This window comes from Odontesthes bonariensis, chromosome 12, assembly GCF_027942865.1.
Source record: "Odontesthes bonariensis isolate fOdoBon6 chromosome 12, fOdoBon6.hap1, whole genome shotgun sequence".
Lineage (NCBI taxonomy): Eukaryota > Metazoa > Chordata > Actinopteri > Atheriniformes > Atherinopsidae > Odontesthes > Odontesthes bonariensis.
The window spans coordinates 440,441-453,405 of record NC_134517.1 but is presented as its reverse complement, the minus strand read 5'-3'; the positions used below and the strand labels follow the sequence as shown (position 1 = coordinate 453,405).

At 41.6% G+C, this 12,965-nt stretch overlaps 1 protein-coding gene across 7 annotated transcripts in view; it reads right to left on the bottom strand.

Annotated features, from left to right (window-relative positions):
• pde9aa (phosphodiesterase 9aa) overlaps positions 1-12,965 on the bottom strand; it is a 108,128-nt gene that overhangs the window by 30,268 nt on the left and 64,895 nt on the right. For 5 of the 7 annotated variants that reach the window (XM_075478866.1, XM_075478867.1, XM_075478868.1 and 2 more), the window contains one exon: positions 10,672-10,785. In XM_075478866.1, the coding sequence (XP_075334981.1) occupies positions 10,672-10,785 (114 nt within the window). Of the gene's footprint in view, positions 1-4,747; positions 5,388-5,524; positions 5,617-6,193; positions 9,704-10,671; positions 10,786-12,965 lie in introns of those variants that run through there. The other 2 variants (XR_012772526.1, XR_012772525.1) reach the window with 2 other exon arrangements.

Here is a 12,965-nt window from a genome sequence, read left to right as displayed (position 1 = left end):
AGCTTCCAATATTGTTTCCCGCTGACAAACCCAAACGCCAGATCAGCTTCAGGAACTTAAAAAATATCGACCCAGACTCCCTAACCTTTGACCTACAGCAACTCTCTTCTGTTCATTTCCAAACAGCCACTGACTCTGTAAATTTCTACAACGCATCACTGAGCAGCCTCCTGGATCTCCATGCCCCTGTCAAAACTAGAACAGTCACCTTCCCCCACTCAGCCCCCTGGTACACCAGCGAGCTGCGGGCAATGAAGAGAGCAGGACGTGTCCTCGAACGGCGTATCAAAGCTTCAGACCTCACAGTGCACAAATTAGCCTATCGGGAACATCAGAAGGCCTACTCAAAATCCCTCGGCGATGCACGGTCTCACTTCTACTCAAGACTCATCAATAATAACCCTGGAAACTCCAAAAGACTTTTCTCCACTGTTCATAACCTTCTCAAATCTCATATCCCCCCGAAACTGGACACCACACAGGAGCAGTGCAATAAATTCATCTCCTTCTTCAAGACAGGACCCCACAAAGGTAAATAACATCCGTTCCATCCTCTCCACCCCCTCTGCCCCCCCAACCCCTACTGACAGCCCTCAGCTTGGGATGGTCCAGCCTCTCGGCTGCTTCGTGAGCATCACACAGTGTGAGGTTGAGGAAATCATGAGGAAGATGAAACTCTCTACCTGTGCCTTGGATCCTTTTCCCTCAGCCTTGATTAAAACTCACACCTCTGCCATTAGCCCCATGGTTACTAAAATCATAAACTGCTCCCTTCAATCTGGCCACATCCCATCTGCCCTGAAGGTTGCCGTCATAAAACCACTCCTTAAAAAACCCAGCCTCGACCCGGAAGTGCTTGCCAACTACAGACCAATTTCAAACCTTCCATTCCTCTCAAAAGTGTTGGAAAAGGTAGTTGCTGCCCAACTTCATGACCATCTCAAACCAAACAACATGTTTGAAAAATTTCAGTCTGGTTTCCGCCCTGGCCACAGCACTGAAACTGCTCTGGCCAGGGTCACTAATGACTTACTGATGTCAGCTGATGCTGGCTCACCATCCCTGCTCATTCTCCTTGACCTCACTGCAGCCTTTGATACGGTTGACCACCACATCCTCCTTCACCGCCTACACTCCACCATCGGACTCTCTGACTCAACTCTAAACTGGTTCACCTCCTATCTCACCAACAGAACTGAATACGTCTCCCTGGGAGAAGCCAAGTCTGACACTCTCCCTGTCTCCTGTGGTGTCCCCCAAGGGTCAGTCCTTGGCCCCACCCTTTTCACTATATACATGCTTCCCCTTGGCCGTGTCATCAGCCGGCATGGAATATCTTTCCATTGCTATGCTGATGACACCCAACTTTATTTTAAAATCAACCCAGTATCCTCTGAAACTCTGCCCTCGTCCACACTCACCATCTGCCTGGAGGAGATAAAGGCGTGGATGAAGGAAAACTTTCTGCAGCTAAACAGTTCAAAAACTGAAGCAATTCTCGTTGGCACCCCACATCAGACCCGGTCATCCTCCATTACCAGTATCACCTTCGCCGGCCACAACATCCACCTTTCCTCATCAGTCACCAACCTCGGAGTAATAATGGACCCTCACTTGACCTACGACCTCCACATCAAACAGCTTTGCAAAAACTCTTTTTACCACCTTAGAAACATTGCAAAACTCCGCCCATCACTCTCTCTCCCAGATGCCCTTCTCATCGGGGTCCCAAATAAAAACATTCAGAAGCTCCAATACATCCAAAACTGTGCTGCCCGGATCCTCACAAGGACAAGAAAATTCGAGCACATCACACCAGTCCTCAAATCCCTCCACTGGCTTCCTGTTTCCCTCAGGATCACATACAAGATTTCGTTACTGACCCAGTGCCTCCATGGTACTGCCCCAACCTACCTGAAGGAGCTACTCACCCCTCTACCCTCTCCACGACACCTCCGCTCCGGTCAGGCAAACCTCCTCCAGATCCCAAGGACCAAGCTCCAAACCATGGGAGACAGAGCCTTTTGCCACGCCGCTCCCTGTCTTTGGAATGCTCTCCCTGACCACCTGAGAGCTCCACTGACCCTGGACACTTTTAAAAAAGGCCTAAAAACCTACCTTTTTAAAAAAGCCTTCGATTAGGCCATTTTATTATTATTTTTTTTTTCTCTGGAGACGCTCGCTCTCCATGTTCATATTTTTAATGTAGCACTTTGAGACTGTTCATTCAGTGTAAGTGCTCTACAAATAAAATGTATTATTATTATTATTATGTAAAATGCTTGTAATTATTCAGGGAATGCAGCAGAAACTGTGATGTTTGAAGGAGAAATCGACCACCTTGTCCCCAACACGTCAGCAGTGCTGGTTGAGTGTGAACTTTTTCTCATGGCTGGTAGGATGATAGGCCACTCAATCATTAATAATGGTCCTACCCTGTCCGGGCTCAGCCTTGCAGTAGTAAATGCTTTGACAGGAGGGACTAAAGAAACAGCGACGTCGAACCTCAGCCTAGAAGACTGCTCTGACTTAGACCACAGAGAGACCATTCGTCTGGTTAGTATAGCAGGCCTTCTATATTACTTGATTCAGCATATATGAAGATTTAGCCTTTTGTAACGTTTCCTGCCTTTTACTGATTTTGACAGGTAATTGATGAATCAGATCAATTCATGAACGTATAATGTTAAATTCATTAAATATGAATATTTACATTCTGTTAATCAGTGAAGATTACAATACATTTAATTATGAATTGTAATGTATTAAATAATGACAATCTCTTGTTACTAATAGCTACTGAAAGAAGAATGGACTGAAGATGAGGCCTCAAGAGTGACCAACTTATGTTTGGAGTCGTCTTACCCATTTCCTACAAAGGAGACAAACAGACTGCTACTGTTCCAACAGTTACTCTCCCACACTGTAATATTTTATTTAGTATTTATTCTGTTTGTATACAAACACACCAAATATTATCTGTTTTATCTACAATGGGCAAGCATGTGTACAGGCTGTCATTTTACCAAAACATGAGAACATGTGACTAACTCTTTTATGGCTGACGTTTAGGATATCATTACATTATTTTACTGTTCTTCTGACAGATAGATTTAGAAATGCAAAACCAAAAAAAACAAAGTAATTGGATTTTTTTTACTGCACAGGTCCTTGGTCGAGTTAATGCACAAATAAAGCAGCTGAGGAAGGGATTGAAGGAGACTGGAATTTGGCATCTCATTACCTGTAGGCCTGATGTGGTGCCCCTGTTGTTTCCCAGAGAGTCAGATGTTGAACTCACCTCTCAGGTGAGTCAACAGACAAAAGTCTAAAATCAGCCAGGTGGGCTATCAGTGTTTTTCAGTGGTTTCAGTGTTAGGTATTGAATATGTAGACTTCTTGTACTTTCCCCTAGATGGTACTACATTGGATTCAGTGGCTACAAGCAAGACAAAATCATGACAGTGAGGACAGCGATGAAGATACCGGGACAGAGACGCTGACTCTTATAGCAGGGTTTTTCAGAACCTTTGTTGAAGAAGGTATTTAGGAAAAACATTCAAGTATTCTGAAGTGGAAATGTTATTCCAAATACACTAATGTGATATATTTAATTGTTCTATCTGTAGCATCCTCAGAGGATTTACGGCAGCTCATGAGGTTCTGGACGGGTTGGGAAATGCCATGCCACAGGCTCAAACTGGAAGTAGTGCAGTCTACAGGACTGAATCACTTACCCCGCTCATCCACCTGTTACGAGCGGCTGTGCCTACCAAACCACTATTCCACTTACTCAGCTCTAAAGAAAGACATGCTGGCATGTCTGATGTCCGTGGAGAGTGGCTTTGGTCTAGTGTGAACAGATCCACACTTTTTGTGTTTTTTTTCTTAAGTGTGTATCAACAGTCTTGGTTATTGTGCAATTCAGTGTTTAATTAGAGTACCACATGTTTTGCTGTTCCTTTGCTTGTGGTTAAGATCTGTTAATTCTCATAAACCATGTCCTTGTTGTTGAGGAAGAAAGTTTTGGAAGGACAACTCTGATGGCAACCCAGGCTAAATCAACTATCACCTGTTTTTTTATGCAGGCCAGTGCATCTTTAAAAAAGCTTATACCTTTATTATGTTAAAGCCCATTGAAACATTCACAGTTAAATTAGTAAAGAAATTGACTTAAAGGGATATGCCACCCCCAGGCCAAATTAAGTGTATCCCCGCATTCCCGATACATAAATAAGTGTGTGGGAGCGTTTTCCTGGCGACCCAGGCATTGTCCGAATCTCACAGCACTGACCACTGCTTGGTTGCGCGTAATACATACATGCCAGCGTCGCCAGCGTCGCCAATCGAAATATTTCGCCCAACGTGAATTAATTTACTTGATTTACCTTCTAATTACTGTGTGAGTGTTGTACTTTCACATCGAGTGCAAATGACTGTGTAAATCTACACGGAAGGCTTGTTTTGCTCATGTCGGTTTGGGAACTAGTTTCAGGTGCGGAAAACGCAGCCGAAGCACACTCCCCGCTACGTCATTAGATGTAGTGGCAACAGAACAAGTGAATAATGCTGCTGAGGTCCAACAGGCCCTCCTCCTCCAGAGTATGCAAGATTTGGTAGAAGACGCTGGTGACCCCCATCCAAAGATCACGCCACAACCTCTCTATTCTATATTGTAAAAAAGTACACAAAAAACGGAATAAAAAGATAGCATAAAAGATAGGAACTGAAGTACAGAATAATCTGCTGATTTCCTTGTTCTGATCAAATAGATAAACCTAACAATTAAGGGTGATGTTGATTCATATTTAAATTGAAAAATCATTAAATTGCAGAAATGCAGCATTGGAATACTTACAGTGGCTTGAAAAAGTATTCATACACTTTGAACTTTTTTTTTACATTTTGTCACCTTACAACCACAAACTTGGATGCATTTTATTGAGCTTTTGTGTGATAGACCAACACAAAGTAGCACAAAATTGAGAAGTGGCATGAAAATTATACATGGTTGAAAAGTGTGACGCTCAAAAGAATTCGGCCCCCTTTACTCTGAAACCCCTAAATAAAATCCAGTGCAATCAATTACCTTCAGAAGTCACTTACAGTGCCTATAGAACGTATTCATACCCAATTGAAATCCTTTATTTTATTTTTTATTTAACTACAATGTTGTCATTATTTAGAATTCAGCTGACAATGTGAATGACGCTATAAAAGTTTGAAAATCTCGGTAAAGATTGTTTTAGAGACAATTTATGAGTGCTCTAGCTTACCGTTGGTTGTGCACGCTTTTGCCTGCTATAAAGCTGCCACTGTCTGGGCCACGTACAGTAAGCATCAGGCGTGCCACTCCAACATTTTCTCCCCCTTGATCTGCACGAACTCTATAAAACGTACAATAAACCACATATCCAAGAACTAAACAATAGTTATTTTACTCATTTCACAAATAAACTCTTCTGGCTTAGAATGTGTTGGTGTACCAGCATGAACTACTATGGATATGCATTTATTATCTTACCTGAGTGGACATCCAAATTCCTCAACAGCCTGGGTGAAGAAAGTCAGCATGGTGTTTGAACGGTTGTTATCTGCAGCTCTCAAGTACATGATCTACAAAGTTTTATACAGTTACATCAACAAGTCATCAGAATACCTACTTTCCTCAGACAAGTTCCTGTTTATTTGTGAAAAAGAGAAAATAAAGAGACTAACTCATTGTGTCATGTTAGCTCTTTATCAAGCAATACATGTGAAGGAACAAACAACAATCCCCCAATGAAGATCTGTTCTTTTCTTCACACGTTTTGCCTGATGAAGACCCTAGAGGTCAAAACACTGCAAGTAATTTTAAATTGCTAACATAACTCCACTTTTTTCACAGTGTGCGGACATGTTCTGCCTGTGCTTCAGCACAGCTGGATGTGCACTCATCTCTCTCTTTCTACAAGTTCCTGTTTATCCTAATCAGTAAAAAATAAGCATAAAGCCACAACTATTCCTGCATATGCGGAAATGCTAAACAGTTCATGTATAGTACAATAACAAATTAGTAATCACAAACACTTAAAAAATTATTTTTTTAAAAAATCAAATAACATTTAGAAATTGATTAGTGATTGATTTAAAGCAGAATGGCTAATTAGAGGTAAATATTTTTAATTGACATGCAAGCAATGTTTTTGCTCACCTTGCGTGAAAAGCCATCAATACCACCAAAAATGACTATATTATACCTGTTGGAAAAAAAAAACAACTCATTTCTGATGATTCAGAGGAAAACCATGTATTAAAAACAGCTAGGAATTTTGCAGTTTCTCATACACATACTGATAAATTACCTGATGAGCTTATGGTTTGTGTCTATGTGTACCAGATATTTGGGACAGGGCACAGAGTATGTTCGCCTGATGATGCATCCTAACTGTGTCATTCTTGACAGAATCCCTAGACTGTCGACACGATGCATTGATGCTTTGACGCGTTCCCATTGTAGTCGGTGTCCCTGTGCTTCCAAAGCCCCCTTTACTAATCTGTATCCAGCATGTGGCATTGTTTGTTTGATTCTTGACACATGTTCATCTAGTTCGGCATCTGTGTAGGGACTGTACATTCCTCGGACAGAAAGGTTGTTTTCAGCCATTCGTCTGAACAGAGTAGCACGAGACACTCCCATCAGACTTGCAATCGTAGTCACAGGCAGCCCAAGGTCAAGAAGATGAGCAAGGTATTCAGTAGGTATTATTAGGGTTAGGGTTGGGCCGTCCACTCTCGTTTCTTCTTTCAACTTGAATAACTGGATAAAGGTTCTGGTTGTCTCTATAGCGCTGAATTGTGTTGTGCAGCTCTCTTAGCTTTTGTTTAACATCCTGGGACACATGAACATTTTGTGACACAGCATCAAGAAAAACAATTTATTGCCTACATACAAACTCCAGGTAATCAACATCAAGTGTTGTTTGCTGTAAAGCATGTGTCACCCGGTCACGTAATCCCTCCAGGATGTGTTGCTTTAGCAGCTCCTAGACGACGAATGACAAAACAGATGCAGTGCATTTATACATAACTGAAATAAGAGAATTTATTTAAGAGAATATGAGAACAGCATTTGGTTTGGCTGGTAGCTGGTTTGAGGCAAAATTAGGCAAGGCTGGTCAAGGTATATCATAAGTGTACATTAGTCCAGTGTTTCCCAACCCTGCTCCTAGAGGAACACCTTCCTGCACATGTTAGTATTAGCACCACTAGGGCTGTCGCGGTGAGGGAATTCCCACCGCGGTGACTCATAGCCGCTCAACAGCGCGGTATGCGGTGATATCGCATTTTTGTTCATTAGGCTACTTTCCACGACAAGTAATGTTAGATGAAAATCGAGCGTATAATCCGTCTTTTTTTCCCAGCGATTCTGATATTTCACTTTGCTTTGCCTGTCATTTACTCGCTCAGCATATCCCAGTTGTGCAACATTGTTGCCAGTGCCACATGCCAAATATCAACATTGTTGCAGACCTGCGCACATTTTGTTTAGTAATGACGGAGAAAAACGAAGCAGATCAGCACAGCAGTTGAGCTCACGTGTTCGGGATACAGTTTTTTTAAACAGACTGCCGCCGACCAACCAACCCAAGCTGAACTTTAACTGTTTCCGCAAAGTTGTCAGAGCTTATTTCTGGCACGGCACATTTTTTAATTTTTTTTTTTTTTTTTTTTTTTTTTTTAAATAGGCCTACAGACCAACAGCAAATGTGCACACCAAGCTGTGGAAGCTAGTTTATTGTTGATATTAGACGGTCGCATTTACAACGTTAAACATAGATAAGGGAAGATTCAAAGCCATAAGTGTCCGGACTAGGCAGAGGAGTAAAGCCGAGATAAAGGTAGGCCACTGCATTTTATTTTAACTTCTATTGCTACGACACTGAGTAGGCATATTCTTGTAATATCAGCTGCTGAGGGAGAATGAGACCACAACGAGTAGCATGCAGACGTGTGTGCGTGTGCGGTGCCTATATGCAAAGATGACGACAGAAACGCGGCACCAAGCTGTGTTAATGCGTTTCTCCTGCCTTGCGGTGAATATACAATGTATCATTATTACTGTGCTGGCTTAAAAAAAGTATCAGTTCTTTCAGTCGCTTTGTATCTACCGTGCAGTCTTAAAAACTCTTTTAGGCTGCGGCTACACGAAAACGTTTTTCACTGTAAACGATACTTTTTCTTATCGTTTCGCTGTCGCGGCCACACGGAGCCGGCGTTCCCACTACCCCAAAACGATAGTTTTTGAAAACGGGTTCCAGAGTGGGAAAGTTTGAAAACGGCCTCGTTTCGTTTCCATTGTTACAGCTAAAACGTTTTCGCGTCAGTCACACGTTGACGCTGTGAGCCAATTTTAACACTTCTCTATTGTCTCACAGCGTGGCGTGACACAGCGGCGTGTGTACTGCATCGTTTCATCGTTTCCCTCCGTTTTCGTCTGGACAGCAGCGCGTTTCCGTGTGGTCGCAAGAATTTTCGTACCCGTTTTCAAAAAAAAACTCGTTTCGTTCTCGTGTAGCCGTAGCCTTAGTTTCTCGAGTTGTTCTGCGCGTGCAAGGGGGCGTGCGGTGGGCGGTGGTGGCGGTGGCCTGGACACGCACCGCGAAGGTCCTCTCAGCACCGCGGTGATTGCATTTTGCGGTTATCGCGACAGCCCTAAGCACCACCCACTACAACTCTACACGAGATTGGGATTAATTAGTTGGATCAGGTCTGTTGGGAGCAGGGGGATCACTAAAACATGAAGGACAGTGTGCCGCCAGGACCAGGGTTGAAAAACACTGCAATAGTAACAGCAAAAACAAATGATTATCAACTAACTGATTTAACTGGAATAAAAGTTTATCTTGGTTACCCATGTGTTGCTAGACAAACTCAAAATAAAGTCAAATTAATCATGAAGCTTATCACAAAACCCAATAAAACCATAAAAATTAGTCAAAAACATACTTCATGTTGGTCAGTTGTTGAAGTTGGTCAATCAGCTCAGCTAAACCAGCTTAACCAATTTTAACTAGTTCTGCTGTATTTTTCAGCAAAGACAGTGTAAATATTTATTAGCTAGCTAAACTGAGAGCAGGGGGTTATTGCACTATGCAGGATTTCTCAACTGTGAACAAATAGTTTAAGCCTTCAAACAGGAGAGAGTACACCAACAATTTTCCCTTTAGCCAAGTTTGACTTGGTTTAGTTTCTTAGATAAGATGATAAATCCTGTGTTGTGGAATACTCCACTGATCTAGGATCAGTTTTGTTCTGTTTAAAGTTCCCTCCGTTTTCGTCTGGACAGCAGCGCGTCCAGACGAAAACAGCTGTTGTAGCTAGGTTAACCTAGTTATCTAGGGTAAGCTATCTCCCTTAACCAAACACACAAGTCAATATGTAGCTAGCTGGTCACTAATTAGAAACTTGTTATATCTAGGGATACGTTTTGTTAACTAGCATAAGATCTCAACTCACAACAAACAATTTACATGACAAATTATTAGAATTTGCATGAAAATATGCAAATTAGTTTACTTACCCATCCGATTTGCTGGTCCATTAGGATAAAATTCAGTCCGTCTACACGCTGCTACACGGCCGGTTTTACACCATTCCACCAAATGCAACAGCGACCCCTAGCGGCAGCTCGTTTGCTTGCTTGGCACATTTGTGAATGGTGCTGCATTTGTGTGTGGATCAGGTGCAGAAAGGTGAAAGGAAAGTCTCAAAATCCAAAAAAACACGAGAGAAACTGAACAAAAATACGGCACAGAAAACAGGCTTGTGACTTAATCCACAAATGCAGATGCACCAATTTATAAATACATTCTAATTTTGTAACTTTGATTTTACAAATATATGCAACAAAATTTGAAACAAATGCGTTCACTTTCACATCCAAATCATGATGTATATATAAAAACCAAAATGAGTATTAATGAGTTTAACAGTATTTGTATAAAACGCAGACTGTGAGACACAAAATGAAATATATTTATTTGTAAATAATGAAACGTATTTGTGATGTATGTGGAACTGGTGGATTGTCATTTACACATTTGTCAGAAGTTTTGGAACTAATCTCTTTCCATAAGCTCGGGAATTTGCGAAGCAGGCTGAGAGACTGTAGCGCGTCCTTTGTCTCCGTTGGTAACGCCGTTGGGCAGTGTTTAAGTCCCATAAGTAGAATCTGTTGGTAGACTTGTGATACTGCATCTGAGTGTTGCAGTTTAGCGGCCTCTTGAGTGCAGTTTGTAGATTTCAGACACATAACCTAACGATATAAATACAATAATACAGTAAAATTACACTGTTTTTTCCTCGAGGGGACGCTGCGAATCCGATCGCGCTGCCGCCTTATGGTTACCTTCATGTGTGTATATATATATATATATATATATATATATATATATATATATGTATGAGTGAAGCATGACTTGTCAGTCATTAGCTTTTGATTTCCCCATCCCTCCCCAAAAAGTGTACCTGAGCTTCCTCTCAGTGCATGTTCTTTGCAAGCACTTTGAATTGCCTTGTGTTCGAACTGTGCTCTATAAATAAAGTTGCCTTGCCTCTTTTCTCTGCTTCAGTTGAACCAGACAGCAGTTGTAATAACTTTAGACTTGTTTGTGCATGAAATCGTCTTACACAGGTGATGTGCTCCGCATCTGTGTAGTCAAAGCTGTCGACTTTTTGATTAAAGGAACTGATGATCTCTCCATGTCGAGCCATATCTGTTGCCAGGATCAGCGTGATGGTCCCCTGATAAACAAAAGTCAAACACCTCAACATATACACACAAACAAAAGCGTTGCGTGTACCTTTCCTTGGATTTTATGTCACGGAGGTCTAAGTTAAAAGTGACAAGAAAAAAATCTGTGAATACAAGTATGAAATCATACTGTTGTTTTTTTTTCTCTTAATCAATTTTCTCTTAATCAACACTTCCATATTAATTAGATTAATGTAATTTTGTTGCCAGGCTATACAGCACAGATTTTTAAGGTTGTTGAGTTAAATGTCAGAATAATTTGATTTTTACAGTATCTGACAGCATTTAGCATTTAGACTAGGGCTGTGACTCAATTAAAATTTTTAATCGCGTTAACTACAGGCTTTGAAATTAATTAATCGAAATTAATCGCATTTTAATCGCATATACATTATCCTTTAAAAAATTAACATTTTCAACACTATTTCAAACACAGAACATATCCCTATTTGAAATCTGAATGTAGCATGCATGAAAACACAGTATATAGAATCTTGGATGTTAAGCTGCGTTGGGCCCCCGTTAGCTTCCACGCTAGCTGCTACATGTTTAGCGTTGAGGTGATATTTGAGGCTTGATCAGCGGTGGCGCCAGCGATTTTTCGTTGGGGTTGCTATGCAGTTGCTGCATGAATGTGAGGGGTTGCTAGTCAAAACAGCAACCCCGCGCATCAACGTTACTGACCCATTACTCCACCGTCTGCATGCAGCCTTGCAAACTGTAATGTAGCCTTGCATAGTGTAAACTTTAAGTTATCAGCGGAGCTTACTGCTCACAAGCAGACAGATGTCGCACTGTGCGTTGTGGTGGAACAGCTGCATAGAAGGTCCAGGGGCAGACAGCCCCAGCCCGTGTACGCAACCACACACGCACACACAGGCATACCTGTCCATCTCATTCATTCATAGCCCGTTCACTAAGGATAAAATAGCCAATCCACAAAGGCTACTTTGCCCACTGTGTTCCTCAAATAAGTTTTGATCAACTTCATCTTGGAAAAAAAGAGCTGGGAGTGAATGAGCTACAGTGCTGACTTTCTATTTCATCTCATCTGACGCACAGCAGTTGTAGGCGACAACTTTCAAGAGATAGTTCTACCCGGCGGGCTTCCAACAGTAGCCTCGTACAGTGCTAAATCACACAGGCACAACATTACGTTCAAACTTGTTGCTCACACCAGTCTACACATTCTACTCAAGCCAATCTACTCGCATCACATTATGGCAGAGGAAGCACGCTGGCAACCTAACATAAAGTAAAAAGTGTGTCCGTTATTTTCAAAAGATGGTGCTAACTGCACTGACACTAGGCTACTTAGCAAGTAGCTCCAGATAGACTGCAAGCACCTAGAGTCGACTAACAAACCAAGTCACAAGAAGAATATTTGATAATAGTGTTTCGGCGAGCATATGAAAAACAACTGGGATTTCCTACCTTATTTGTGTTACTTGAAGAAGGACATTCTCAAAATCGCCATATTCCATTTAGAATTGCAGTTTAGCTATGTTATGAGTGAATGGGTGCTAAAATGAGAGGAAAACTGTAACATATGACTATTCAAAAACTAATTAAACTGAGAATACAATTAAATAGGGTTTCTATTTATCTCATAAATCTGCTTTATGGAAATATTATTTTAGACCTCCGATTTCCCCGGGTAATTTAGAACAGACGTGATTGGCTGACTGTAGAATGACATCACCACAGCTACTGTAGATCTAGGAACAATGTGGATAGCCGTTTCACCAGTAAAGCTGGTGTTTTATACCTTTCCATATGTATATTTATCAGGGATAGGCTACCACGCAGCAACATACGTGATTCTTTACTTCTTAATATTGTTGTCGTTGTTGCACTGCACTTCTGTTCTTTGTGAGCAGTAAACCTGCCTCTAGCCCCAAAGTTGGGGTAGCTATGGGGTTGCTGAGCACATTCTTGGTGTTGCTATAGCAACCACAAGCAACCCCTTAGCGCCGCCTCTGGGCTTGATACGCTGCGGTGATACGCAAATTCCTTGTTGCATAATCTGCACACAACCACGCTCTTGTCGACGCTTCCATCCGTCTGTATAAAAAATAAATAAATAAATTATAGTGTGCGATTAAAATGCGTTATTTTTTTAACGCGCTAATATGTGTGTAGTTAACACTTTGAATAGCGGCGGTTTTTA